General features: G+C 42.9%; 1 protein-coding gene across 2 annotated transcripts in view; it reads right to left on the bottom strand.

Moving 5' to 3' along the window:
• The window catches only part of LOC109891019 (protein FAM107B-like), a 44549-nt gene extending 24240 nt beyond the window's left edge, over positions 1-20309 (bottom strand). Inside the window, exons 1-2 of one of the 2 annotated variants that reach the window (XM_020483256.2) lie at positions 20144-20309; positions 536-599 (exon numbers count right to left, since the gene is read on the bottom strand). In XM_020483256.2, the coding sequence (XP_020338845.1) occupies positions 536-599; positions 20144-20167 (88 nt within the window). In that variant the 5' untranslated portion in view covers positions 20168-20309. Of the gene's footprint in view, positions 1-535; positions 881-20143 lie in introns of those variants that run through there. The other variant, XM_031825033.1, reaches the window with a different exon arrangement.
• Between the last annotated feature and the right edge of the window lie 6784 nt (positions 20310-27093).

Here is a 27093-nt window from a genome sequence, read left to right as displayed (position 1 = left end):
AAAAGATAACTGGGTGACAAGTTGTTCACTGACTTATTTGTTACAGTTATACATATTGCTTTTCATTAAACATATCCTTAGTTTTTCAACAAAGTGAGACATGGGGATTAGTATTTTAAAAAAAAATCTCTTTAGCACTCTGAAGAAAACTCTTCAAGACATGTTGACTTAATGTTGGACTCTTAAGTCTCTGTCGAGTACCAAGTACCATTTTATTTCACAAAATCGACGCAATCAGAGTTTATCATGTTAGCACAGGTCCTGAATTGTAAGACTCTTGTAAGACCCTTAAGGTTCTTGCTGGATGATTTGGACCCTTTAAAAACATATTTTCATGCATAACACAAACACTGTAACCAGACCAGTAAAACAGTCAAATGTGCCAAGTGTGTGGAAGACAGGTGAGTGGAGGGCCAGGTCCATTACTCTTCTATGTACATGGAAAGGCTGATAACACAGGATGGTAACTCAGAGGTGCTTGGCTTTACTTCCCAGGCCTGTTATTATTTCATCACACTTAGAAGGCCAGACGTACCTGTGCCATTCTGGTGCTTTCCGTTTTTCACACGCTGCTGCTGTTGGTTGATGTTGTACGCCTTCTGCAGAGAGAGGGGGGAGGGGGGCAGAGATCGGTTCAGACGATACATCGATACATTTTGATCATATCCGCCCACCATGCTTGTGACGTCATTAGTGTCTCTCCTCATTGATTTTAAATGGACATTACCATTCTGGGGACTATAAACAGTTGAAGGCAACTGGCACAGTGACAACAGAACTGACACACTCCTCCATTGGTGTCTTGTCCCTATCTGCCCTCCCAACCTCCTCCATCCCTCTCACTTCTACTCCTCTTACTCATTTTACTCCTATCCATTCCTCTCTTCATCTTTCTCCTTCATCCTCCTCACCTTTTATCCCTGTTCTTCCCCATACCTCTACTCCATTCTGTAACTGCTTCATCTTTCCCCTCCCTCCCTCCCTCCCTCCCTCCCTCCCTCCCTCCCTCCCTCCCTCCCTCCCTCCCTCCCTCCCTCCCTCCCTCCCTCCCTCCCTCCCTCCCTCCTGGTTGTTCATAATGAAGCATTGCAGCACAGCCTCTTCACAGGGGTGAGCTGAGCTCCGTTCAAAAGGGCCTTTTGGACGTCCTGTCGGCTGTGTGAAAGGTTATTGTGTTGCCGTCTACGGTTGCTAGGTGAGGCCTTCTCAGGCTTGGTGTGGTGACAAGGCCCTTACTGTCTTGAGTCCCCCCCCAACCCACATCCTGGCATTACTGGGGTGGGGGCATTTCTGTTAATCCACTGGTGGGGTATGGGGTGAATTCTGTGTCTTTCATGGAAATGGAGAGTTGGGGGATGAAGGTTTTGAGGTTTCGAGGCCTTTTTCACTGTATTGGGACAGGGTGTTCCTCATGTACTCCCAACTCTAAAATGTTCTGTGAATATGACAAATTATAAATAATACATGTTCTCACATGGAAAATACATAATATCTGTTGATTGTATCAAGTACTATGATACACATTTTTGTTGTGACGTGATCAAAGTAGAAGCTTCAGTCATGATAATGTCTAAAGATTTTTTCATGGTAAATGGAATACATTTTTGTAAAATTGAATAGTTATAATAAAAAAGATTCACTTTTTTTTGCAATACATTGCTCTTGATATTAATGCTTTCTCTCATTGCTTTGAAGTACAACAGAGTTGCTCTAAGCAGTATTACAATTACCAGGGGGCTCTCTAAGAAGGTATAAGAAGAAAAGCCTGTGCCAATAACAATAGAGTCAAGTTTTAAATGAGCTTAGTGTGGAATAAAATCCCTCTATAGTTACAGCCACACACTGCATAAGCCCCTCTGTCAATGATGAGTCAACTCATACTGTCTGAATAACGAACAGTAAGCTCTGTATTGATCTCCAGTGCTTATGAGTGTCCATAACTTTATCCTCTTAATTTTCCTGCCCCAGGAGTGTATTGAGGTTCATGCCTTGCCTCTATAAGTGGACAATCAAATCCAAGCAGGCCTAACCTGTCCTATAACATGTCTGTCTCAGTACTAGGGTTGCAAAATTCTGGTACCTTTCCCAAAATTACCACGTTTTCCAGAAATCCCAGTTACAGTAGAGGATTCCTGGGCCAAATCCCTTTTGTAAGCACTGGACCTAGCCCCTACTTAAAAAAATAAAAAATAAAATCACCTTTATTTAACCAGGTAGGCCAGTTGAGAACAGGTTCTAATTTACAACTGCGACCTGGCCAGATAAAGCAAAGCAGTGCGACAAAAAACAACAAAACAGAGTTATACTTGGGATAAACAAAAGTACAGTCAATAACACAATAGAAAAATGTATATACAAATCTATATACAGTGTGTGCAAATGGCGTAAGGAAGTAAGGCAATAAATAGGCCATAGTAGCGAAGTAAATACAAATTAGCGATTTAAAACTGGAGTGATAGATGTGCAGATGATGATGTGCAAGTATAAATACTGGTGTGCAAAATAGCAAAAAAGTGAATGAAAACAATATGGGGATGAGGTAGGTAGATGGATTGGGCTATTTACAGATGGGCTGTGTACAGCTGCAGCAATCGGTAAGCTGCTCAGATAGTTGATGCTTAAAGTTAGTGAGGGAGATATAAGTCTCCAACTTCAGCGATTTTTTGCAATTCATTTCAGTCATTGGCAGCAGAGAACTGGAAGGAAAGGCGGCCAAATGAAGTGAGGGCTTTGAGGATGACCAGTGAGATATACCTACTGGAGTGCGTGCTACGAGTGGGTGTCATTATGGTGACCGGTGAGCTGAGATATGGCAGAGCTTTACTGAGCAAAGACTTATAGATGACCTGGAGCCGGTGGGTCTGGCGACAAATATGTAGCGAGGGCCAGCCGACGAGAGCATACAGGTCGCAGTGGTGGGTGGTATATGGGGCTTTGGTGACAAAATGAACGGCACTGTGATAGACTGCATCCAGTTTGCTGAGTAGAGTGTTGGAGGCTATTTTGTAAATGACAAGTCGAGGATCGGTAGGATAGTCAGTTTTACAAAAGTATGTTGGCAGTGTGAGTGAAGGAGGCTTGGATTGGAGATGCTTAATGTGAGTCTGGAAGGAGAGTTTACAGTCTAGCCAGACATCAAGGTATTTGTAGTTGTCCACATATTCTAAGCCAGAACCGTCCAGAGAAGTGATGCTCGTCGGGCGGGCGGGTGTGGGCAGCGATCAGTTGAAAAGCATGCATTTAGTTTTACTAGCGTTTAAGAGCAGTTGGAGGCCAAGGAAGGAGTGTTGTATGGCATTGAAGCTCGTTTGGAGGTTTGTTAACACAGTGTCCAAAGAAGGGCCAGATGCATACAGAATGGTGTCGTCTGCATAGAGGTGGATCAAGGAATCACCCGCAGCAAGATCGACATCATTGGTATAAACAGAGAAAAGAGTCGGCCCGAGAATTGAACCCTGTGGTACCCCTATAGAGACTGCCAGAGGTCCGGACAACAGGCCCTCCGATTTGACACACTGAACTCTATCTGATAAGTAGTTGGTGAACAAGGCGAGGCAGTCATTTGAGAAACCAAGGCTGTTGAGTCTGCCGATAAGAATACGGTGATTGACAGAGTCGAAATCCTTGGCCAGGTCGATGAATACAGCTGCACAGTAATGTCTCTTATCAATGGTGGTTATGATATCGTTTAGGACCTTGAGCGTGGCTGAGGTGCACCCATGACCAGCTCTGAAACCAGATTGTATAGTGGAGAAGGTACGGTGGGATTCGAGATGGTCAGTGTTCTGTTTATCTTGGCTTTCGAAGACCTTAGAATGACAGAGTAGGATAGATATAGGTCTGTAGCAGTTTGGGTCTAGAGTGTCAACCCCTTTGAAGAGGGGGATGACCGCGGCAGCTTTCCAATCTTTAGGAATATCGGACGATACGAAAGAGAGGTTGAACAGACTAGTAATAGGGGGTGCAACAATGGCGGCGGATAATTTTAGAAAGAGAGGGTCCAGATTGTCACGCCCAGCTGATTTGTATGGGTCCAGGTTTTGCAGCTCTTACAAAACATCTGCTATCTGAATTTGGGAGAGGGGAAGCTGGGGAGGCTTGGGCAAGTAACTGCGGGGGGTGCGGAGAAATGCTTATTGAAATTCTTGATTATCGTGGATTTATCGGTAGTGACAGTGCTTCCTAGCCTCAGTGCAGTGGGCAGCTGGGAGGAGTTGCTCTTATTCTCTGTGTTCTTTACAGTGTCCCAAAACCTTTTGGAGTACAGGATGCAAATTTCTGTTTGAAAAAATAGCCTTTGCTTTCCTAACTGACTGTGTGTACTGGTTCCTGACTTCCCTGAAAAGCTACATATCGCAGGGACTATTCGATGCTAGTGCAGTATGCCACAGGATGTTTTTGTGCTGGTCAAGGGTCTGGAGTGAACCAAGAGCTATATCTGTTCTTAGTTCTACATTTTTTGCAAGGGGCATGCTTACTTACATGGTGAGGAAATTACTTTTAAAGAACAACCAGGCATCCTCTACTGACGGGATGAGGTCAATATCCTTCCAGGATACCTGGGCCAGGTAAATAGAAAGACCTGCTTAGAAAGACCTGCTCGCAGAAGTGTTTTAAGGAGCGTTTGACAGTGATGAGGGGTGGTCGTTTGACCGCGGAACCATTACGAATGCAGGCAATGAGGCAGTGATCGCTGAGATCCTGAATGAAAATAGGAGAGGTGTATTTGGAGGGCAAGTTGGTCAGGATCATATCTATGAGGGTGCCCATGCTTACGGATTTGGGGCTGTACCTGGTGGGTTCCTTGATCATTTTTTTGAGCTTAGATTGTAAGACGGCCGGGTGTTAATCATATCCCAGTTTAGGTTACCTAACAAAACGAACTCTGAAGATAGGTGGGGGGCAATCAATTCACATATGGTGTCCAGGGCACAGCTCCGGACGGGAGCTGAGGGGGGTCTATATCAGGCGGCAACAGTGAGAGACTTATTTCTTCAGAGATTAATTTAAAAAAATTAGAAGCACTGTTTGGGCATAGCCCTGGAAAGTATGACAGAACTTTGCAGGCTATCTCTGCAGTAGATTGCAACTCACCCACCTTTGGCAGTTCCATCTTGACGGAAAATGTTGGAAATCTCAGAATTTTTGGTAGCCTTCCTAAGCCAGGATTCAGACACGGCAAGGACATCAGGGTTGGCGGAGTGAGTAAAACAAAGCAGTGAGTAAAACAAACTTAGGGAGGAGGCTTCTGATGTTAACATGCATGAAACTAAGGCTTTTACAGTTACAGAAGTCAACAAAAGAGAGCACCTGGGGACACTCAGGGCCTGGATTAACCTCTACATCACCTGAGGAACAGAGGAAGAGTAGGATGAAGGCTATCAAAACTAGTTGTCTAGTGCGTTGGGGACAGAGAATAGAAGGAGAAGATTTCTGAGCGTGGTAGGATAGATTCAGGGCATAATGTACAGACAAGGGTATGGTAGGGTGCGGGTACAGTGGAGGTAAACTCAGGCATTGAGTGATGATAAGAGAGGTTGCATCTCTGGAGGCACTAGCTATACTAGGTGAGGTCACCGCATATGTGGGAGGTGGGAAAAAAGAGCTATCTGAGGCATGTTGAGTGGGACTAGGGACTCTGCAGTAAAATAAAACAATGATAACTACCCTAAACAACAGTACACAAGGCATATTGACATTAGAGAGAGACATAAAGCGAGGCATAAAGTAATCACAGGTGTTGATTTGGAGAGCTAGCTAAGACAACAACGGGTAAGACAGCAACTAATCAGCTTAAGACAACAACAGGTAAAATGTCGATGAATGGACAGAGCGGGTCAGTTAACTACACACGTGGCCTGAGTTTGAGGCTGGGGCCGACAGATAAACAAAATAAACAAAATGGAGTACCATGATTAATGAACAGTCCAGCAGGCATCAGCTATGTAGCCAAGTAATCATAGGGTCCAGTGAACAGCAATAGATAGCGGGAAACACGGTGTTCATAAAGCATCCTACTATATGCCTACAGGCTGGCTGACCTGGGTTTAGAATGTTATGTTGTGTATTGCCCTGGCCCAGTGTCTCCTTACCACCCAGTGGTCATTTGACCTTTCCATTCAGAGTCCTGTTTGATTTTCCTCTGGTTTTATTAAGCATCCTGAGAAAGTGCCTCTATGCCTCTTCCCCATAATAAAGGTTTGAGACAAAGAGGTTGGACTTTTTTTGTCAAATCGATTTGGACCCTGGTCCGGTGATCTGGTGCTCTGGTTTCACACCTTAGGGTGCTCAGGTTACCCAGACGACACAGGCTGGTAGCAGAGGCTCCGGACGGGAGAGCAGGGTTGCTAGGAAGTACACAACCATGGCACCTTCCAACCACTAATTCTAACTTTAACCCTAACCTTGATATTGCCTGGTTGATATCGCCAGGAGCAGGACTGGTTACCTGGCCCATTAGAGATCAGTGTTATGCATTCAATTACACACACGCACACAGTCTTGTATAACTAACCTGTGGGGACACACAATTCAGTTCCATTTGAAATCCTATTTTCCCTTACCCTTAACCCTAACCTTAACCCAAAAATCTAAACCTAACCCTAACACTAACCCTTAAACCAACCCTAGCTCCTAACCCTAAACCTAATTCTAACCCTAACACTAAATCGAACCTTAACCCTAAACCCCCTAGAAATAGCATTTGACCTTGTTGGGACTAACAAAATATCCCTAGTTGGTGAAATCTTTGTTTGTTTTGTTTTTGTTAAACACGTCCACACCCACAATGTGAGTATATCATGATAATTACACAATCATCATTGGCCATTTAAAACATGTATATAAATATCTATATCTTACACAATCAAGTCTTGTGGCTGACACATTGCCTCAGTACAGTACACTACATGATCCTCCTGAGTCATATGGAGTTCCTTAATGCACAGCTTTCTAGATACGATGAAAGAGCAGTAAAAACAGAGAGATTGTCAGAGGTATTCAGGACTAGTTCATTGGAAGAGACAGAGGGAACTACCCAAGAGAGTGTGCATATTTAAAACCTGTAATGTTGATTTAGAACCTGACACGTAGTAGGACAGCATTGCCCCTTGATAATGGGTAGTGACACGGTCAGTGTTGCTGTTAACCCACTGTCGACTCCGTTGAGGACTTGGAGAAGTTGAGCTAGTTCCTTGGTAAGTCAGGATCCTGAATAGACAGTTTTTTTGTTTACTGAAAGTAAACAAATATGAGCACCACTCCATGAACCTGATCCTAAATCAGTGCTCAGGGGCAGTGTACACCTCAGGACAGTACATTAGTGTTACTCTCACCGCCCCCTATCTGGGATCCCAGTTCTACACCACAAGTCATCAAAGGAAGGAAAACTAATGTACTCAGGCAGAACAACATTTTTAAAGACAATTTTAAACTGCAAAGTGTTCACTTTCCTGAGTCAGGCTGTAACATACACCCACATTAACGCACACATGTATGTGCGCACACACATAACAACAGCAACAACATCAATAACAACAGCAAGACTACACAACATGCAATGGTCATACAAATTCAGATTTATGCATTATCAGATTGAACTCTGTTGAGACTACTGATTCTGCCCCCTAGTGGAGAAACACATCTACTGTACACTGAGTGCACAAAACATTAAGAACACCTCTTTTCATGACAGACTGACAGATCCAGGTGAAAGATATGATCCCAATTGAGACATGGATTGTGTATATGTGCCTTTCAGAGGGTGAGTGGGTAAGACAAAAGATTTAAGTTCCTTTGAACGGGGTTTGGTTGTAGGTACCAGGCACACCGGTTTGTGTCAAGAACTGCAATGATGCTGGGTTTTTCATGCTCAACAGTTTCCTGTGTGTATCAAGAATGGTCCACCACCCAGAGGTCATCTAGCCAAATTGACACAACGTTGGGAAGCATTGGAGTCAACAGGGGCCAGCATCCCTGTGGAATGCTTTCAACACCTTGAGTCCATTCCCTGACAAATTTAGGCTGTTCTGAGGGCTAGCTTAATAGTAGGAAGGTGTTCTTAATGTTTTGTACTTTCAGTATATATCTGCCACAACTGATTGTGATAGCAGCACCTTCAGAGCTAGTCCAAGTGAGGCCCTCTACTCTCGTTACAGCTACAGTACCATTTCAGTTCCATGTTGCAGCTTTGGTGAAAATACCGATATCTGAGGGATTTGAACTGTTGGATGGTATAGTATTTTAAGTATAACTGCCAGGTCGCAGTTGTAAATGAGAACTTGTTCTCAACTGGCCTACCTGGTTAAATAAAGGTGAAATAAAATACAAATAAAACAATGTCCTATATGGTGGAGCCAGAAGAGCTTGTAATGAGGACAGGAGCATGCAGGTAAACACAAACACCATCTGGTCATATGGATCTGCAGCTGGGCGACTGTAGGTCACATGCCAGCAACAGGGACAGATGTCTGACAGCATGTCACACAAGGATGGACGACACAGGGCAGGTTGTAGTTCCATCATAGGCTGCACTGACACCAGCGTCAGCCTGGCATGGCCTGGGATCAAAATGTGTGCACACAGGTGAGAGACCAGGCCTGGCTGGTATGATGTTGTCTGGGGTTTCTGCTTTGCCAGCTTGGTATTGATTGGCTGTCCAGCAGGGTTGGGCTCAAGTGGATTTAGAATTGGAGTTTTGTTTTGATATCTTATCATTATTGCCATGTAACAGACATTATTGTGTAAACCTCTCTCTCTGCTGCTGTTGGTGCATTTTTCAAATTCTAGAATGACTGAAATGTTCTCAAGGACAAACCGCCATTGTAATGTTTACATGTGAAATATTTTTTAATCAGCAGCACTGTCATAACTGCAGTACTGTTTCCATAACATATTATAGAGTACAATTTAGTTTATTACAAAACATGGATGGTGTCAGTTTTCTTGATAACAATAATAGTCATGATAGTTTATTGAAGAAGTATGTAATCATAGGAGGGTAGGTTACATTAACCTATATGAGCTTTAAAATATGTAATAGAAAGACACAGCTACAGCACATTCCGTCCAGCCCAGTTCTTCTCAGATATGGGAATGAAGCAACATTATGTTTCTCTCTGTTTTCTCTCCCTGTGATAAGTGTTCTCTCCTGCTTGGAGTGTATCTTTTTTGTTTAAATACAGCATCACACTGGCTTCATGGTTGAGGGAGTGACTGGCGATTGGTGGTTTGGAGGCCCTGGGATTGTTACAGCTCAAAATGCATCAAAGGCATCATCCTAAATGTCATGGCCCAGAGAGCAATGGTCAATCCTTCATTTTAAACATTCAGTGAACCTTAACAATAACAACAGGTACAGACATCCACATCGCTCCTCATTCACTTTTGGCAAGTGTATACTAATGTATAATTTTATTTTCCACATTGCCTTATATAGAAATTCACAGGACACAAACTGCTGTTTTGGGCATATTTAAACCCATTATTCACAGACGTCTCTGTACTCACTGAGACTGATCCTGAATTCCTCCTGTTTAATGAAGTCTTACGGATACTGCCAGGGCAAGCTGTGTCTGCAACGTGGTCTCAGGACAATTTGTATTAATCTGTAGGTAAATGTGTGGCAATCCATTTAGTATGATATGTTCAATTATGTTAGGTTACATAATGAATGGATACAATACCAATATCATACAAATCAGAGGACGTATAGTATCATACATCTTACCCGGTCGTACAATAGCATACGAATTGGATGAAGTAACTTATGATGCCTCTTGGAGGACGTATAGTATTGCACATCTTTATCTGAGACCAGGTTGCTTGTTGCGCCATAAACAAAGGAGAATTACAGGGAAAATGTACCTTCTATTTCTATGGCATATTTGCATCCGCAATATGTAAGATGACACAACTTTGGAGATAACAATAGATGCTGGTTTCCCCCATCCATCTGTGGCGAAGTTTTCCCTAAATGCATATGACAAATCCTGCTCCAAAACCAGCTATCCCACATACAAAATACTACAGTACTTACTATAGAATTCTAGAGTAAACTGTAGTATACTTTATACAGTGGCTGGTTCTAATCTAGAACGCTGATAGGTTAAAACTGCATTCCAGACGGTGTCTATTCCACAATCTATGACGTTAAAATTCCTATTTACTCTGTTCCATCTGACTGTGCAATCCACTGTCTCATCAGCCTAGCCAGGAAATGTATAAACTTTATATCCACAATAAAATACATCTAGACATTATCACACATTTCTTTTAGACTAACATTTAGTTTTCAACAGCAGAGATTTGTATAAACCTTGCTCTCTGCCTTTGCAACATTGTTTCAATATTCAAATTCGATCTCCAGCTGTCCGATAGTAAGGAACATGTCAGGAGTCGGGTAGAGACAGACAGGCAGGCAACATTTCTCAGCCAGTCGAAATCATGGAACAGCTGGCCTCATTTTTATGAATGTTTACAAAGTGTAAATGTAAATTGAAGAAGGTAAAACTAAACGGTGCAGCTAGTTTGTAGTCTTTTCAGCTTCAGTTTGAATTGATTGTGTGAGCTGTGTTGTTGGCTAGCTCCCCTGAACAACAGCGTCCTGACGAGAGAGCACATTTTCTATGCCAGGTGCCTCATTAGCACATTGTTATGGATGTATCCAAATAAATGTCACTAGAAAACAGCTTAAACAAATGCAAATGCAGCTACTTTTGTTATTCTGGCTGCACTATTTGACCTGACTGTAAGTTAGCTGTCGTTGGCTTGCTATCAAGCAATGGATGAGAACGTTGCTAGCCAGTATGGCAATGGTACATTTAGAACGAACGACTGAACGTCCATAGATACAGAACAAAAATACTAAATGACTGGGTCGCGTCTCTGGCAACTGAACCAATAGAACGAACGACCAGCCGGCTTGGGTAGCAACCCTAGATTTGTTTCAGGACTATATCTTGTGGAAGGATGAAATAATATGAATAAATTAATCAAAATTTAAAAAAATAAAAATATATAAATCATTATTTGAATATGTTGGTAACCCATTGTGATAATGCCTGAGAAACCAGTGTTTGGAGGATATATTTGCACGGTTTGACCAACATCCGTGCCAATATGTCCTCCAAACACCCGCTTCTCGGGCATTATCACTTAAGTAGAATACTATACTACACACTGTAGTAGGCTATCCCTCGATCATGTGTAGTACTTAGTATAGAATTGTGTAGTATACTGTAGTATACTGTAGAACACTATAGGAAATACTGAAGTATTATCCACACAAAATATTTCATAAATGTCCACAAAAACACTACATTCTGCAAGAAGATATATTTTTTAACTATAGTAAATACTACAGTATTTCATTAGCATATACCCTACCCATTCCTGTCCCCCATATCCTAATATGTGCCACCCGTAAGTAAGAAACCTACATGCCAAGTATAGGCCATATATAGTGTTCCCTACGGTATGGAAGACAGCTGAAGTGCTGAATGTACAGACCCCAGTCCTTCCTTTATACCTACCTACCTACTGTTGTGGCAGAATCAGAATTATTTTGGTAACATTGATAAATAAGATGTTTTATCAATGTTCATAAGTATGCTTATGTGGGAAAAAGTTACTTGGGGCCCAGAGAGGGGAGAGGTCAGGTTTGTCTTATCTGTGAATATGTCTGTAACTCCAGTAGGTTTTCTCAAGGAGAAAGCCCCCCACGTATATATTAAAGATAATAACAAAACACTACAGTAAATACTACGGTACACCACAGTCTGCAAAAAAACTATAGTAAATACTACAGTATACCATACTTCAGTCTGCAAAACACGACAGTGAACTATAATATTCCTAACATAGTATACACTATAGTATTTTTCCATGTGTGATAGCCTAGCCAGGTAGCTAATCTTTTGAACATGGTGTCGTAAAAAAAACAGAAACAGATAGCATTAGCTTGCTAGATATGCTAGCTAGCTACACTGATATCTGTCAATGCCCTACTTGTTGTTATTTCCCCACTCCATGTGGAAATCACCACAACGTTCCAACCCTCAATTTGTGAATAAGTATTAGCAGCCTGCGTCAGTCTTCAGAGGTGGGACATAAACAAGGAACCTAAACAATTTCCGCTCTACGACAGGAATTATGCATTGCCCTCTGGTAGGGGCCTTTAAGTAAGCATTTGCAGAGGGTCAGAGAAAGGTTAGTATGTGGCTTACTCTTTAATTAACCTTAATATTGAGTTGCCTTTTTGGCCTGTGTTTAGTTTAAATAGCAAGTGCTAGTCTTCTGTCTCACAGTTTTAAACATGTGACTTGGTTTTCAGGCATGGAATTTGTCCTGCCCAGAGCTTGGTCTTTGGAGCATCTTGAACATTAGGGCATTGCAGTAAACCATTACATTACAGATTCTAAGTTTATTGTCAGTCTTAAAGGTTTTAGTCAGAAGTCCTATCATCATTACCACCTCTGTGTGTTTAATAAGTAAGCAGTACATCTGGTTGGCATAGGGACCCACAAATCATCAACAAACATAGCTCATGGATGTTTCCTATTTCAATGTAGCCATCTACCCAAGCTACCCTACCCTCACCCTCTCACTACAGCCATATCATTACAGATACAGTGTCTTGTAAAAGTACTAATCCCCCTTCGCATTATTCCCCCCAAAATGTCTTCCTAAATTATGCCAGGATTCCATCCTATCATGGGCTATAGGCATTGTAGCTTGTAAAGGTAATTTCTGATTGAGCCAACATATACAACCTTAACCATGAACGGGAACATTTGTTTAAAAACCTTCATGCCTACAGTGCCTTGCAAAAGTATTCATCCCACTTGGCATTTTTCCTATTTTGTTGCATTACAACCTGTCATTTAAATGGATTTTTATTTGTATTTCATGTAATTGACGTACACAAAATAGTCAATTGGTGAAGTGAAATGAAAAAAAGAACTTGTTTAAAAAAAATATATATATATATATTATGGAAAAGTGGTGCGTGCATTGGTATTCACCCCCTTTGTTATGAAGCCCCTAAATAAGATCTGGTGCAACCAATTACCTTCAGAAGTCACATAATTAGTTAAATAAAAATCTGGGTTGGGTTATAAAAAAATATCAGAAACTTTGAATATCCCACGGAGCACCATTAAATCACTTATTCAAAAATGTAAAGAATATGTCACCACAACAAACCTGCCAAGAGAGGGCCGCCCACCAAAACTCACGGACCAGGCAAGGAGTGTCACATATATTGACGCTGGAGAGACGAAACAGGTACGGGGAGTAACATTTAATAAATGATGGACATATAACGAGACAGGAATAGCGTCAGCATACAGAAAACAAAGACAAAAAAACTATCAATGCAACAGTGGGGAACAGAGCTGGGGAACTGACAAATATAGGGGAGGAAATAAACAGGTGATAAGTGAGTCCAGGTGAGTCCAATAACGCTGATGTGTGTGACGAGGGAAGGCAGTGCGTGATGGATGGCAGTAGTGTGTGATGCAGGGCAACCTGGCGTCCTCAAGCGCCAGGGGGAGGGAAGAGTGGGAGCAGACGTGACAAGGAGGGAATTAATCAGTGAGGCAACAAAGAGACCAAAGATAACCCTGAAGGAGCTGCAAAGCTCCACAGCAGAGATTGGAGTATCTGTCCATAGGACCAATTTAAGCCGTACACTCCACAGAGCTGGGCTTTACGGAAGAGTGGCCAGAAAAAAGCCATTACTTAAAGTAAAAAATAAGCAAACACATTTGGTATTCGCCAAAAGGCATGTGGGGGACTTCCCAAACATATGGAAGAATGTACTCTGGTCAGATGAGACTAAAACGTAGGTTTTTGGCCATCAAGGAAAAGGCTATGTCTGGCGCAAACCCAACACCTCTCATCACCCCGAGAAAAACACCCCCACAGTGAAGCATGGTGGTTCAGCATTATGCTGTGGGAGATGTTTTTCATCAAGATGTTTTTCATCGGCAGGGACTGGGAAACTGGTCAGAATTAAAGGAGTGATGGATGGTGCTAAATACAGGGAAATTCTTGAGGGAAACCTGTTTCAGTCTTCCATAAATTTGAGAATGGGTTGGAGGTTCGCCTTCCAGCAGGACAATGACCCTAAGCATACTACTAAAAGCAACACTTGAGTGGTTTAAGGGGAAACATTTAAATGTCTTGGAATGGCCTAGTCAAATCCCATACCTCAATCCAATTGAGAACCTGTGGTATGATTTAAAGATTGCTGTACACCGGGGGGGGGGGGGGGGGGGGGGGGTCTTATGTACACTCAAGTTTTCTGTTATTTTGTCTTATTTCTTCCACAATACAAAATATTTTGCATCTTCAAAGTGGTAGGCATCTTGTGTAAATCAAATGATACACCCACCCCCCCACCAAATATTTTAATTTTAATTCCAGGTTAGTAGGAATAATGCCAAGGGGGTGAACACTTTCGCACCTACCGTGCCTCACCTCAACAATGCCTTGATTTACTCCCAAAAACTCTCAAGGAGAATGTTGCGACTGCTTACTCAAAGCTCCACAACTGATCAAATGGTACTTATAGAAAATAACTAAAAGAGTATTGAATACATTTCAAAATAGGTTGTTAATGTTTTCTTTAGTGTCCCAGTGTACTCCAATTCCATTGTGCATTCCCACTGGGCACACACTGCTTGAATCAACGTTGTTTCCATGACATTTCAATTAAATGAATAGATGTTTAATTGACTGTAAACTGTTTGGGGATTAAGAATGCTTTCCCTTTTTTAAACACTCTTAGCACCTAATTAGCCATGACCCAGAACTTTGAGGACAGACCTGTAGGCTACTACCCATCAACTCTCACCTTCCTCCACCATCTTTCTCTTCCTTCCCTCATTTAGACACTGTCGATGGCCACAGACAATAGTGACTAAAGAACCTCATCAATGAGCCAGGCAGTTTAATAAAAAAGCATTCCAAATTTCTGCATGGGTCGGGTCTTATGTCTGAAAGTCTAATTAAACAATTATGTAAGAAATACCTACAAATATATTCTGGGTTTGTAGGTAACAGACGAATGGTTGCTCAGCAGAATTATTACAGTGCTGTTCTATCAAATACACTGAACAAAAATAAAATGCAACATGCAACAATTTCAAAGATTTTTCGGAGTTCCAGTTCATATAAGGAAATCAGTCAATTTCAATAAATAAATGAGGCCCTAATCTTTGGATTTCACATGACTGGGAATACAGATTTGCATCTGTTGGTCACTGATACCTTTAAAAAAAGGTAGTGGCGTGGATCAGATAACCAGTCAGTATCTGGTGTGGCTACCAATTGCCTCATGCAGCGCGACAGTTGATCAGACTGTTGATTGTGGCCTATGGAATGTTGTCCCACTCCTCTTCCATGGCTGTGAGAAGTTGCTGGATATTGGCGGGACCTGGAACACGCTGTCGTACACGTCGATCCAGAGCATCCCAAACATTCTTAATGGGTGAAATGTCTGGTGAGTATGCAGGCCATGGAAGAACTGGGATATTTTCAGCTTCCAGGAATGGTGTACAGATCCTTGCGACATGGGGACATGCATGATCATGCTGAAACATGAGGTGATGGCGTTGGATGAATGGCATGGCAATGTGCCTCAGGATCTCTTCACGGTATCTCTGTGAATTCAAATTGCCATCGATAAAATGTGTTTGTTGTCCATACCATAACCCCACCATTACCATGAGGCACTCTGTTCACAACTTTGACATTGTCCACACGACGCCATACACGTGGTCTGCGGTTGTAAGGCCGCTTGGATGTGCTGCCAAATTCTTATGATAGAGATGGTAGAGAAATAAACATGAAATTCTCTGGCAACAGCTCTGGTGGACATTCCTGCAGTCAGCATGCCAATTGCACACTCCCTCAAAACCTGAGACATCTGCCGCATTGTGTTGTTGGAAAAATACGGCACATTTTAGATTCCCCAGCATGGTAACACTTTTGTGCTCAAAATTTGAGAGAAATAAGCTTTTTTGTGCTTATAGGACTAATTTGGGGATCTTTTATTTAAGGTCATGAAACATGGGACCAGCAGTGTACATTACTGTGCAATACAAATGGCAAGCTTTAGGGTAACTTTAGACCTGTGAAAAAAACATAGCACTGATACTGTAGTTTCTCTGCATGTCCATAACACCAGTTACTTTGCAGTTAAATTCTTTCTAAAGAGGTAGCCAGTATTTTTAGTCTGTCCATTGGGTAATGTGGACAGGGATTTTCTCTGATTGCCTTAATCTGCCTCAGTGGGTTTTTGGCACAAGACAGATTTAACTCTACTCGATGTCCCAGATAGCAGTAGGGAAAATGCAGTACTATCAGTGAAGAAACTGAGAGCCATATCCATGCTCTGTCTCATCATGGTTGCAGTCAAATAAAAGACCCTGGTGTTACATGCATCTCTTCCCCTCTATGATTAATATGAGTTTAGTAAGGTCAACCTGATACAGTTTTAACAGTCTACAGTACCTTCAGAAAGTATTCACACCCCATGACTTTTGTTGTGTTACAGTCTGAATTTACAAGTGATAAAATGGCCTAAACACAATACCCCATAATGTCAAAGTGGAATTATGTTTTTCTAAAGTTTTACAAATAAATTAAAAAGTAAAAGCTGAAATGTCTTGAGTCAACAAGTATTCAACCCCTTTGTTATGGCAAGCCTAAATAAGTTGCATGGACTCACTCTGTGCATAATAGTGTTTAACATACATTTTTTTATGACTACCTCATCTCTGTACCCCCCACATACAATTATCTGTAAGTTTCCTCAGTCAAGCTGTGAATTTCAAACACAGATTCAACCACAAGGACCAGGGAGGTTTTCCAATGCCTCGCAAAGAAGGGCACCTATTGGTAGATGGGTAACATTTTAAAAATAAGACATTGAATATCCCTTTGAGCATGGTGAAGTTATTAATTACACTTTGTATGTGTAACGAACCTCGTCCTCCTCTTCTGAGGAGGAGAAGCGAGAAGGATCGGAGGACCAAAACGCAGCGTGGTAAGTGTCCATAATGTTTCTTTTAAAACAAACTGAACACTACGAAATAAAAAACATTACACGTGAAATGAATGAAACAGTCCAGTATGGCGACAAACACTGACACGGAAGACAAACACCCACAACCCAAAACTGAAACCCAGGCTACCTAAGTATGATTCTCAATGAGGGACAACAATTGACAGCTGCCTCTGATTGAGAACCATACTAGGCCAAACTCAAAAACCAACATAGAAAAACAAACAGACTGCCCACCCAACTCACACCCTGACCATAATAAAGATAAAATAACAGAACTATGGTCAGAACGTGACAGTATGGTGTATATTTACACCCAGTCACTACAAAGATGCAGGTGTCCTTCCTAACTCAGTTGCCAGAGAGGAAGGAAACTGTTCAGGGATTTCACCATGAGGCCAATGGTGAAATCAGTTACAGATTTGAATGGCTTTGATAGGAGAAAACTGAGAATGAATCAACAACATTGTAGTTACTACATAATACTAACCTAATTGACAGAGTGAAAATAAGGAAGCCTGTACAGAATTACAAATATTCTAAAACATGCATCCTGTTTGCAACAAGGCACTAAAGTAATACTGCAAAAAATGTGGCAAAGCAAATCACTTTTTGTCCAGAATACAACATGTTATGTTTGGGGCAAATCCAATCCAATACATTACTAAGTACCACTCTCCATATTTTCAAGCACAGTGGTGGCAGCATCATGTTATGGGTATGCTTGTAATTATCAAGGACTGGGGAGTTTTTCAGAATAAAAAATAAACGTTATGAAGCTAAGCACAGGCAAAATCCTGGAAGAAAACCTGGTTCAGTCTGCATTCCACCAGAAATTGGGAGATGAATACACCTTTTAGCAAGACAATAACCTAAAACCCAAGGCCAAATCTAAAACTGTAGTTGCTTTCCAAAAATTTTCCTGAGTGACCGAGTTACAGTTTTGACTTAAACCTACTTCTAAAACTATGGCAAGACTTGAAAATGGTTGTCTAGCAATGATCAAAAACCAATTTAACAATAAATTAGCTAACATTCCTAAAAACATGTTTTCACTTTGTTATTATGGGGTATTGTGTCTAGATGGGTGAGAAAAAAATTAAGTTAATACATGTTGAATTAAGGCTGTAACAGCAAAAAGTAGAATATATCAAGTGATATTAATACTTTCTGAAGGCACTATATACCCTATAAGAGACTCTTCAATCACCAGTGAGTTGGGTAGATCTGCTTGAATTTTTTTTGCACCTTACGTGTGGAATGATCTATAGTACACTATAAAATTGGAGGAATTGGTACATTTCAGACGGTTGTTAGAGGACATAACATAATTTGTTATGATGGTGTTCTGCCTTTTGTGTATTGCTGTGTATTATAACATGTATTTTAATGTGTATATGAATGTTACTTTAATGTGTTCATTGAATTTTGATGTGTATTGTGTTGCTATACAGGCCTCATCTGGAAAAGAGAACTTGGACTCAGCATTGACTCCCTGTCAAAATAATGTCAAACAATCCCTAGCCATCCAATGAGAAAGAATTGGGAGAGATCAAAACAAAAGGGTTAGACTGAACCAATCATGTTACAGCTGGTTGTCTACTGAAGTGTATTCTGTTATGTAACCCGTTGTTAATAATAAGGAACATTGCTTTAAAAATGAATTAGGGCATCATTTCCTCATTATAATGCCCCATTAGCTTCTGTAAAGAGGCACATAATACAGAGTGAGTATGTTTCTTAATGCCTCACTTCTAACGTTGTTTTACAAAACTGGGGGATAATTCGGATTGGGATTATGCAGTTAAAATGCTGGTGATATTGGGCAAGGTTGAGTCATTTCATTTGTAAAGATGGGAAGAGATAGCTGAAGATACAGTCACACTGTGTTGAGATCCGTGAATGTTATGGAGTAAATATTCTAGTCCTATGATGGTTGTATTTCATCACAGTATAAGACTATTTGTATGTGGTGTGTGTACCTTTTCCCCTTACTTGGTGACAATGGTATGGTAAACATAGCTATGCAGAAAAATCTGCAACAGACTGCAGGTGTCTGATATAGGTGCTCTCTTATGACAAACTTCCTAACTTTTGCACTTTTCATTTCCCTGTTCTTTCACATGAACACATGTTGACTCCAGGCTGGCTTCACCATAGCACATAAATAGATACTGTGTGAATTACAGTCAGACATACGCCCATTAATCTGACTCGGTCATAAATTCCCCTTAGATATGACACAGGCCCCTAGGGTGATGAGAGGACACATGCATCCCATAATGCTCTAGTAACCCTCTGGGAACCACAGCTGTCAGCTGTCATCCACTGGCTCCATGGTAACACAACCTGATCCACATCCTCAAACAGGCGCGTCCCACCCCATAGTTCAAATGTTTGTGAATGCAGCCCTATGCATACTCTATTGGACATGGTCGCTTGCTCAATGGCCAACAATGAAGTTCCCTAGTTAATCAGAAACCTCTGGAGTATTTGCGGAATTTATATTCTCTATGCATGCCTTCATGCCCAGCATTATCCACAGTTACATTCATGGATTCATGGATGTGTGACGGTAAACAATGGAAAGGTCAAGGTTGCTAATCCTGCCATTCAAACAGCTGAAGGCTGACTAGTAAAAGTTGCTTATGTTCTGTGTGATGTTCAGCCAAGTGATTCAATTAATTTGTTAGTCAGTAAAGTCCACAGTTACTATACTGAACATGGTATTATATCAAACAGACACAGGTATTTCTGTCTCTTCTAAGCCATTAAAGAGATTGTCTGCAAAAGGCGTACTTGGTTCTTTATAATGAGTCTTCAAATAAATCATTTTTTCAGCAAATTATATACCATAGCTTTAGTTACAAGTAGTCTAGATCAAAGGCCAACGAAAGGCCAACGAATGTGACTCCCTCTCATACCTTCCCTACACCCCCAACAGGTAAATCAATAAATAAGCAACCAAACATATTTAGGGTTAGTTAACAAGATGTATTCAGGCAGTATAGTAAGACATATTAAGTGTTGAACAGCAACTCCAGCCCGTCTTAGAAGAGGAAGCCGACTTACTTTCTTTGAATAAGATGCCCCCATGCTCCTGCATGTAGAGGTCTGTATACCTGGCCAGATGTGGCTCTTTTGGGTCTCCCTCACCACAGTTTGGGTCTCCCTCACCACTCCCTCACCTACGTCCCTCTACTCCTCCAGGCAGGGTCAGGCTCCAGGCTCTCCCTCAGCTCTGCTCTGCTCTGTCCACCCTGCCTGCCTGCTCCAGGGAGGGAGCAGATGAATGGTAGAGAAGAGGGGCCTCCTAGCTTTCCTTCTGGGACGCTGACAACAACAGACAGGGGTGCTGTACTGTACTCCAGACAAGGCTAGTTCACAAGGTGCTCCTCAAGACTGGCTGTCCTGGCTGGTTGAGGAGGGATCCATAACTCCACAAATCAAACCTCAACTATTGCAAGGTCATGCTATCAGTTAGATTGTATAAAGAGAAGGAGAGTAAGAATGAGACGGCTGGGTAGTGTGTGTGTGTCTGTGTGTGTGTGTGTGTGTGTGTGTGTGTGTGTGTGTGTGTGAGAGAGAGAGAGAGAGAGAGAGAGAGAGAGAGAGGAGTATATGTACTGTATGTGTGTGAGTGAGCACATGTCTGAGCATGGCCATTGTACAAGAGCGGACCCTTCTCAGCCACCTGTTGCTGGATGACTCCCCACTCTTAGCAGACTTAAGGACAGTAGGGGGGGGATTATGCTAATTGGACCTGACAGTGCAGGAACCCAGGGAGAAAGCACAACGTGGGACAGAAGCTCCAGCCAGGGGTGTCACTGTCGCTATGTCTCCAGTCATCCCCCTGGCTACTACCAGGAGCTGGAAATCACTGGGCTGGACGGACCATGCCTAGGTGTGTGAGTGTGTGTGGGAGTTTATAACTGTTTGTTATGGTCTTTTCTGCTTCTCACCTCTTTAGGTTGACCTTCTCAGGATCTGCTAGAGCTGCATTTAATTCCAGAAAGTTGTCCCCTCGCTTATGACCTTATTTACTCCCTCGTATGTCGTTTACTGACTGAAATACAGTCCCAGGTTCTGAGTGTCGTCCCTGTCTGAGAACTTGGCCACTAGGAGCAGCTGCCACAAATCGGGCAAGTGTCCCAGGGAAAGCATTCTAACGTACTACTGGATTCAGTTTGGGCCCATATTGAACTTTTCTAAGAGTGAGAACAGAAAGCTCCCCTCCATCCTGTCGAACGCCTTCTCAGCATCCAGTGAAGCCAGCAGGACAGGGGTCTTCTGTGCGTTTACTTGATCTATAATATGGAAAAGAAGAGTACTTGTTTTTAATAAATCCAGTTTGGTCTCCTTTTATTATTTTGGGAAGAAAAGTGTTTAGTCTTTTGGCGAACAATCTGGTAATAATTTTTTTGTCAAAATCCAACAAGTTTATGGGCTGAAAAGACGAGCAGGATAGAGGGTTCTTGTCTTTTTTGAGCAACACTGTAACTCGGGCTGAGTCTGGCAGAGCTCCGTTTTTGCAAAATTCATCCAGCATTGGAATGAAAATACGGCAAAACTGGGGCCAAAAAGCTTCGTAAAACTCTCTGGGAAATCAGTCTGGGCCTGGGGACTTGTTAGGCGGCATGGAGATAATTGACACACTGAGCCTCTCGTTAGGTCTGTAGATGTGTCTTAATCGAAAGGCTATCAATGGTGATAAATGATGAAGGCCTATGTGACAATGATAAATACAACAACAGCAAAAAAAATATGCCAAATATAAATTCACAGTATATGATCACTTTGTCTGCCAACTAGTCAATTTGTTCTCCAGACAAGATAACAGGTTTTACATGGCTAATTTTCTTACTTGACATAAAAGGGGTTACGTTAATAGGCCTAGGTTAGGCTATAGGGCCTATTCCTCTCTCAGCTAAAATAAAATAAATATTAGTGTCACGTCTAATCAAGGTGGGTGGAATCAGGCGCAGAGAGCAGATAGCGATATAAAGTTTATTCTCCGGTGAACAAAACAAACACGGTCAACCCAAACACACACAGGGTGAAATGATCCAACACAGGATAACAGACTAACCGGAGAATAAGAAACACAATAACACCGACAGACGAAAATGAATGACAAAATAAACAGATACACGAAAAGGGATCGGTAGTGGCTAGTAGGACGGTGATGACGACCGCCGAGCACCGCCTGAACGGGCAGGAGAGCCAACCTCGGCGGAAGTCGTGACAGTACCCCCCCCCTGACGCGCGCCACCACCGTCCTCGAGGACGACCCGGAGGACGAGGTGCTGGGCGATCCGGGTGGAGGCGGTGGAATTCTATCAGGAGAGAAGGGTCCAAAATGTCCCTCACCGGAACCCAGCATCTCTCCTCCGGGCCGTACCCCTCCCAGTCCACGAGGTACTGTAGGCCCCCCACCCGGCGTCTCGAATCCAGAATGCCTCGAACTGTATACGCCGGGGGCCCCTCGATGTCCAGAGGGGGCGGAGGGACCTCAGACACCTCACCTTCTTGCAAGGGACCAGCCACCACCGGCCTGAGGAGAGACACATGAAACGAGGGGTTAATACGGTAATACCTAGGAAGTTGTAACCTATTACACACCTCGTTTATTCTCCTCAGGACTTTGAACGGCCCCACACACTGCGGCCCCAGCTTCCGACAGGGCAGGCGGAGAGACAGGTTTCGGATCGAGAGCCAGACCCTGTCCCCCGGTGCAAACACGGGGGTCTCACTGCGGTGCTGGTCAGCGCTCCTCTTCTGCCGTTCTCCCGCTAACCGTAATGAGTCCTGAACGGCTTTCCAGGTGTCCTTGGAGCGCTGTACCCATTCCTCCACCGCAGGAGCCTCGGTCTGACTCTGATGCCATGGAGCCAGGACCGGCTGGTAACCTAACACACACTCAAAAGGAGACAAGTTAGTAGAGGAGTGGCGTAAGGAGTTCTGGGCTAGTTCGGCCCAAGGAACATACCTAGCCCACTCACCAGGCCGGTCCCGACAATAGGACCGCAGAGACCTGCCCACATCCTGGTTAACGCGCTCCACCTGCCCATTACTCTTGGGGTGAAAACCTGAGGTTAAGCTAACCGAGACCCCCAGTCTCTCCATAAACGCCCTCCACACTCTGGACGTGAATTGGGGACCCCGATCAGAGACGATGTCCTCAGGCACACCATAGTGCCGGAAGACATGGGTAAACAAAGCCTCAGCAGTCTGCAGGGCCGTAGGAAGACCGGGCAATGGAATGAGACGACAGGACTTAGAAAACCGATCCACAACGACCAGGATCATAGTACTTCCCTGGGACGGGGGAAGGTCGGTAAGAAAATCCACCGATAAATGTGTCCACGGCCGTTGTGGAACGGGGAGGAGTTGTAATTTCCCTCTAGGTAGGTGCCGAGGAGCCTTGCTCTGAGCAGGAGGAGACATAAAATCTCACATCTTTAGCCAGTGTGGGCCACCAGTATCTCCCTCTCAGACTCTGCACTGTCCTCTTGATACCAGGATGACCCGAGGAGGGAAGAGTATGAGCCCACCTAATCAGCTTGTCCCGAACCACCCTCGGCACGTACTTGGTCCCTACTGGACAGTTAGGAGGAGCCGGCTCTGACCGTGAGGCCCTCTCTATCTCAGCATCCACCTCCCATACCACCGGTGCCACGAGACATGACGGTGGAATGATGGGAGTTGGCTCTACTGACCATTCCTCTGTATCATAGAGGCGAGACAGTGCATCAGCTTTGGTGTTTTGGGAGCCTGGCCGATATGTGAGGGTAAACTGGAACCTAGTAAAAAACATGGCCCATCTAGCCTGACGTGGATTTAGTCTCTTAGCTGCCCGGATGTACTCGAGATTACGATGGTCAGTCCAGATGAGAAAAGGGTATTTAGCCCCCTCAAGCCAATGTCTCCACACCTTCAGAGCCTTGACTACAGCTAACAACTCCCAGTCCCCCACATCATAGTTTCGCTCCGCTGGGCTGAGCTTGCTCGAAAAGAAAGCACACAGGCGGAGTTTGGATGGCATGCCCGTGCGTTGGGACAGCACGGCTCCAACCCCAGCCTCAGACGCATCCACCTCCACTATGAACGCTAAAGAGGGGTCCGGATGCGCCAACAAGGGGCGCATTGGTGAACAGCTCCTTCAGACGACTGAAAGCTCTGCCCGCCTCTGCTGACCAGCGCAAGCGCACCGTTCCTCCCTTCAGCAGTGAGGTGATGGGAGCAGCCACCTGACCAAAACCCCGGATAAACCTCCGGTAGTAATTGGCAAACCCTAAAAACCGCTGCACTTCTTTCACCGTGGTCGGAGTCGGCCAATTACGCACTGCTGTAACGCGATCATCCTCCATCACCACCCCGGAGGTGGAAATACGATACCCCAGGAAGGAAACGGACTGTTTGAAAAACTCACATTTCTCCGCCTTGCAATACAGGTCATGCTCCAGTAGTCACCCAAGTACCTTACGCACCAGAGACACATGCTTCGCGCGTGTGGCAGAATATATCAAGATGTCATCAATGTACACTACCACTCCCTGCCCGAGCAGGTCTCGGAGAATCTCATCTACGAAGGATTGGAAAACGGCTGGAGCATTCTTCAACCCGTATGGCATGACGCAGTACTCATAATGACCAGAAGTAGTACTAAATGCGGTCTTCCACTCATCTCCTCCCCGGATACGTACCAGATTATACGCGCTCCTCAGGTCCAGTTTTGTGAAGAATCGCGCCCCGTGAAATGATTCCATTGCCGTAGCGATGAGAGGTAGTGGGTAACTAAACCCCACTGTGATGGAATTTAGACCTCTATAATCAATACACGGACGCAGACCTCCATTGTGCACCAATGATTTGCCCGCTGTTTCGTTGATTGACTGTCTTTTAACCCAATGACCACTGATCGTCTTGAAATCTAGCTGGGTAGATAGCCAATGAGCTGAGCTAAAAGGCAATACACCATGTTTATGTGTTGCAAGACCAACCCATGTAGTAAGCTTCAGCGTAAAGTGAGTCATTCACTATTGAAATTTCATACCGGAAGGAACTACGCATATTACGCACGCATTGTTTGGTGAATGCGCAGATTCAGCTGTTAATATATCAATCATTATGGCGACTAAGTCAGGGAAAGCTAAATCTAAGTCTAGATATACAGATGTACACACAATTTTAGAATAAATTGATTGGGAAGGTGAGACAGAGATTGTTGTAGGATGCTTAATTTAGTGATTGTGGAGGAATATTTTTTGAACGGGAGAGGACATCGTTTTGGACTGGTAAGTTCTTATCATGCTAATGCCCTTGTTGGAAATTAATAATATAAAATATTGTTTGTGATTATTTTTTAAATTTAGATGCAATATATAAACATGTAATGTCATGAAATGTGAGATGCGTGTGTCTGCCGCCCCACCCCAACCCACATGAAATAGCCTATTTGAGGCTGTTGAGGAGAGGGCAGGACCACATCAATGGCCAAAGTGAAATGGAGACAGTAGATACAACGGGTCTGTTGTAATATAATAAAGACAGTAGATCTAGCTGGTCTGTCATAATATAATAGAGACAGTAGATCTAGCTGAAATGTCATAATATAATAGAGACAGTAGATCTAGCTGAAATGTCATAATATAAAAGAGACAGTAGATCTAGCAGGTAATAATAATATAATAGAGACAGTAGATCTAGCTGAAATGTCATAATTTAAAAGAGACAGTAGATCTAGCAGGTTATAATAATATATTCAACCTTCAACTCTCTATATATATCTGTTTATTATACCTGTTGATACAGGGCTCATATGTGAAACTATTCTAGCTGAACATTTTATTTCACAGTGACACTGACTCCGAATGGGAGTCTTATCCTGTGTCCTGTGTGAATTTAAGTATGCTCTCTCTCTAATTCTCTCTTTCTCTCTCTCGTAGGACCTGAGCCCTAGGACCATGCGTCAGGACTACCTGGCATGATAACTCCTTGCTGTCCACAGTCCACCTGGCCTTGCCGCTGTTCCAGTTTCAACTGTTCTGCCTGCGGCTATGGAACCCTAAACTGTTAATTTTTACTCTTGAGGTGCTGTCCTGTTGCACCCTCTACAACCACTGTGATCTTCACCCGGCACAGCCAGAAGAGGACTGGCCACCCCTCATAGCCTGGTTCCTCTCTAGGTTTCTTCCTAGGTTTTTGCCTTTCTAGGGAGTTTTTCCTAGCCACCGTGCTTCTACACTTGCATTGCTTGCTGTTTGGGGTTTTAGGCTGGGGCTATATAAATTGATTTGATTTGATAGAGGACTGAGGGTCATCCAAATATTGAAAGTGTGTAAATAGTTACCCATGTTATTTTGTAAATGTATATATATATTTTTTTTTTTTTCCATATTTAATAATCAATAATGGGTTTTTTCCCCCATTTTTTTTCTTAATTTTTTCTCAAATTTGTTTTTTTTGGGGGGGGGGTGTTAGAATACCATTTTGGCATTTTGTATATAGTTATTTGTTTCAAAATGTATACCTTCACCAATTTGGCCACTTGGGTACATTTGGGCTACTTTGTGTGGGACACCTGGGTGACTTCATGATAAATGTCATGTAGCACACTCATTTTGGAAGTTATCATTCTGAAACTTTGCACAAGTACTCTTGCCCTCTTATATTTTTCACTGAAATTGTCCCCATCATCCTATCTGAATGTTTGTTTTATCTTGTTCATTTTAAAGATGATACAAAAAGAAAAAGAAAAAACGTATGTTTTTTTCATTGTTTTATCTAAACCAGATCTATTGTGTGTTTTTCTCCTACATTCAATTTACATTTACACAAACTTCAGAGTGTTTCAAGAATATGCATATCCTTGGTTCTGTGCCTGAGCTACAGGCTGTTAGATTTGGGTATGTCTTCAGACGGAAATTGCACAAAGTAGGGGGGGAGCTGCAAGAGGTTAAAGGTGAGATACCGCTTTAAAACCATTTATTTAATTCATAATATCTAGTACAGACCTTTTT

Source organism: Oncorhynchus kisutch, linkage group LG5 (assembly GCF_002021735.2).
Source record: "Oncorhynchus kisutch isolate 150728-3 linkage group LG5, Okis_V2, whole genome shotgun sequence".
Taxonomy (NCBI): domain Eukaryota; kingdom Metazoa; phylum Chordata; class Actinopteri; order Salmoniformes; family Salmonidae; genus Oncorhynchus; species Oncorhynchus kisutch.
This window is presented reverse-complemented; position numbering and strand designations above follow the sequence as displayed.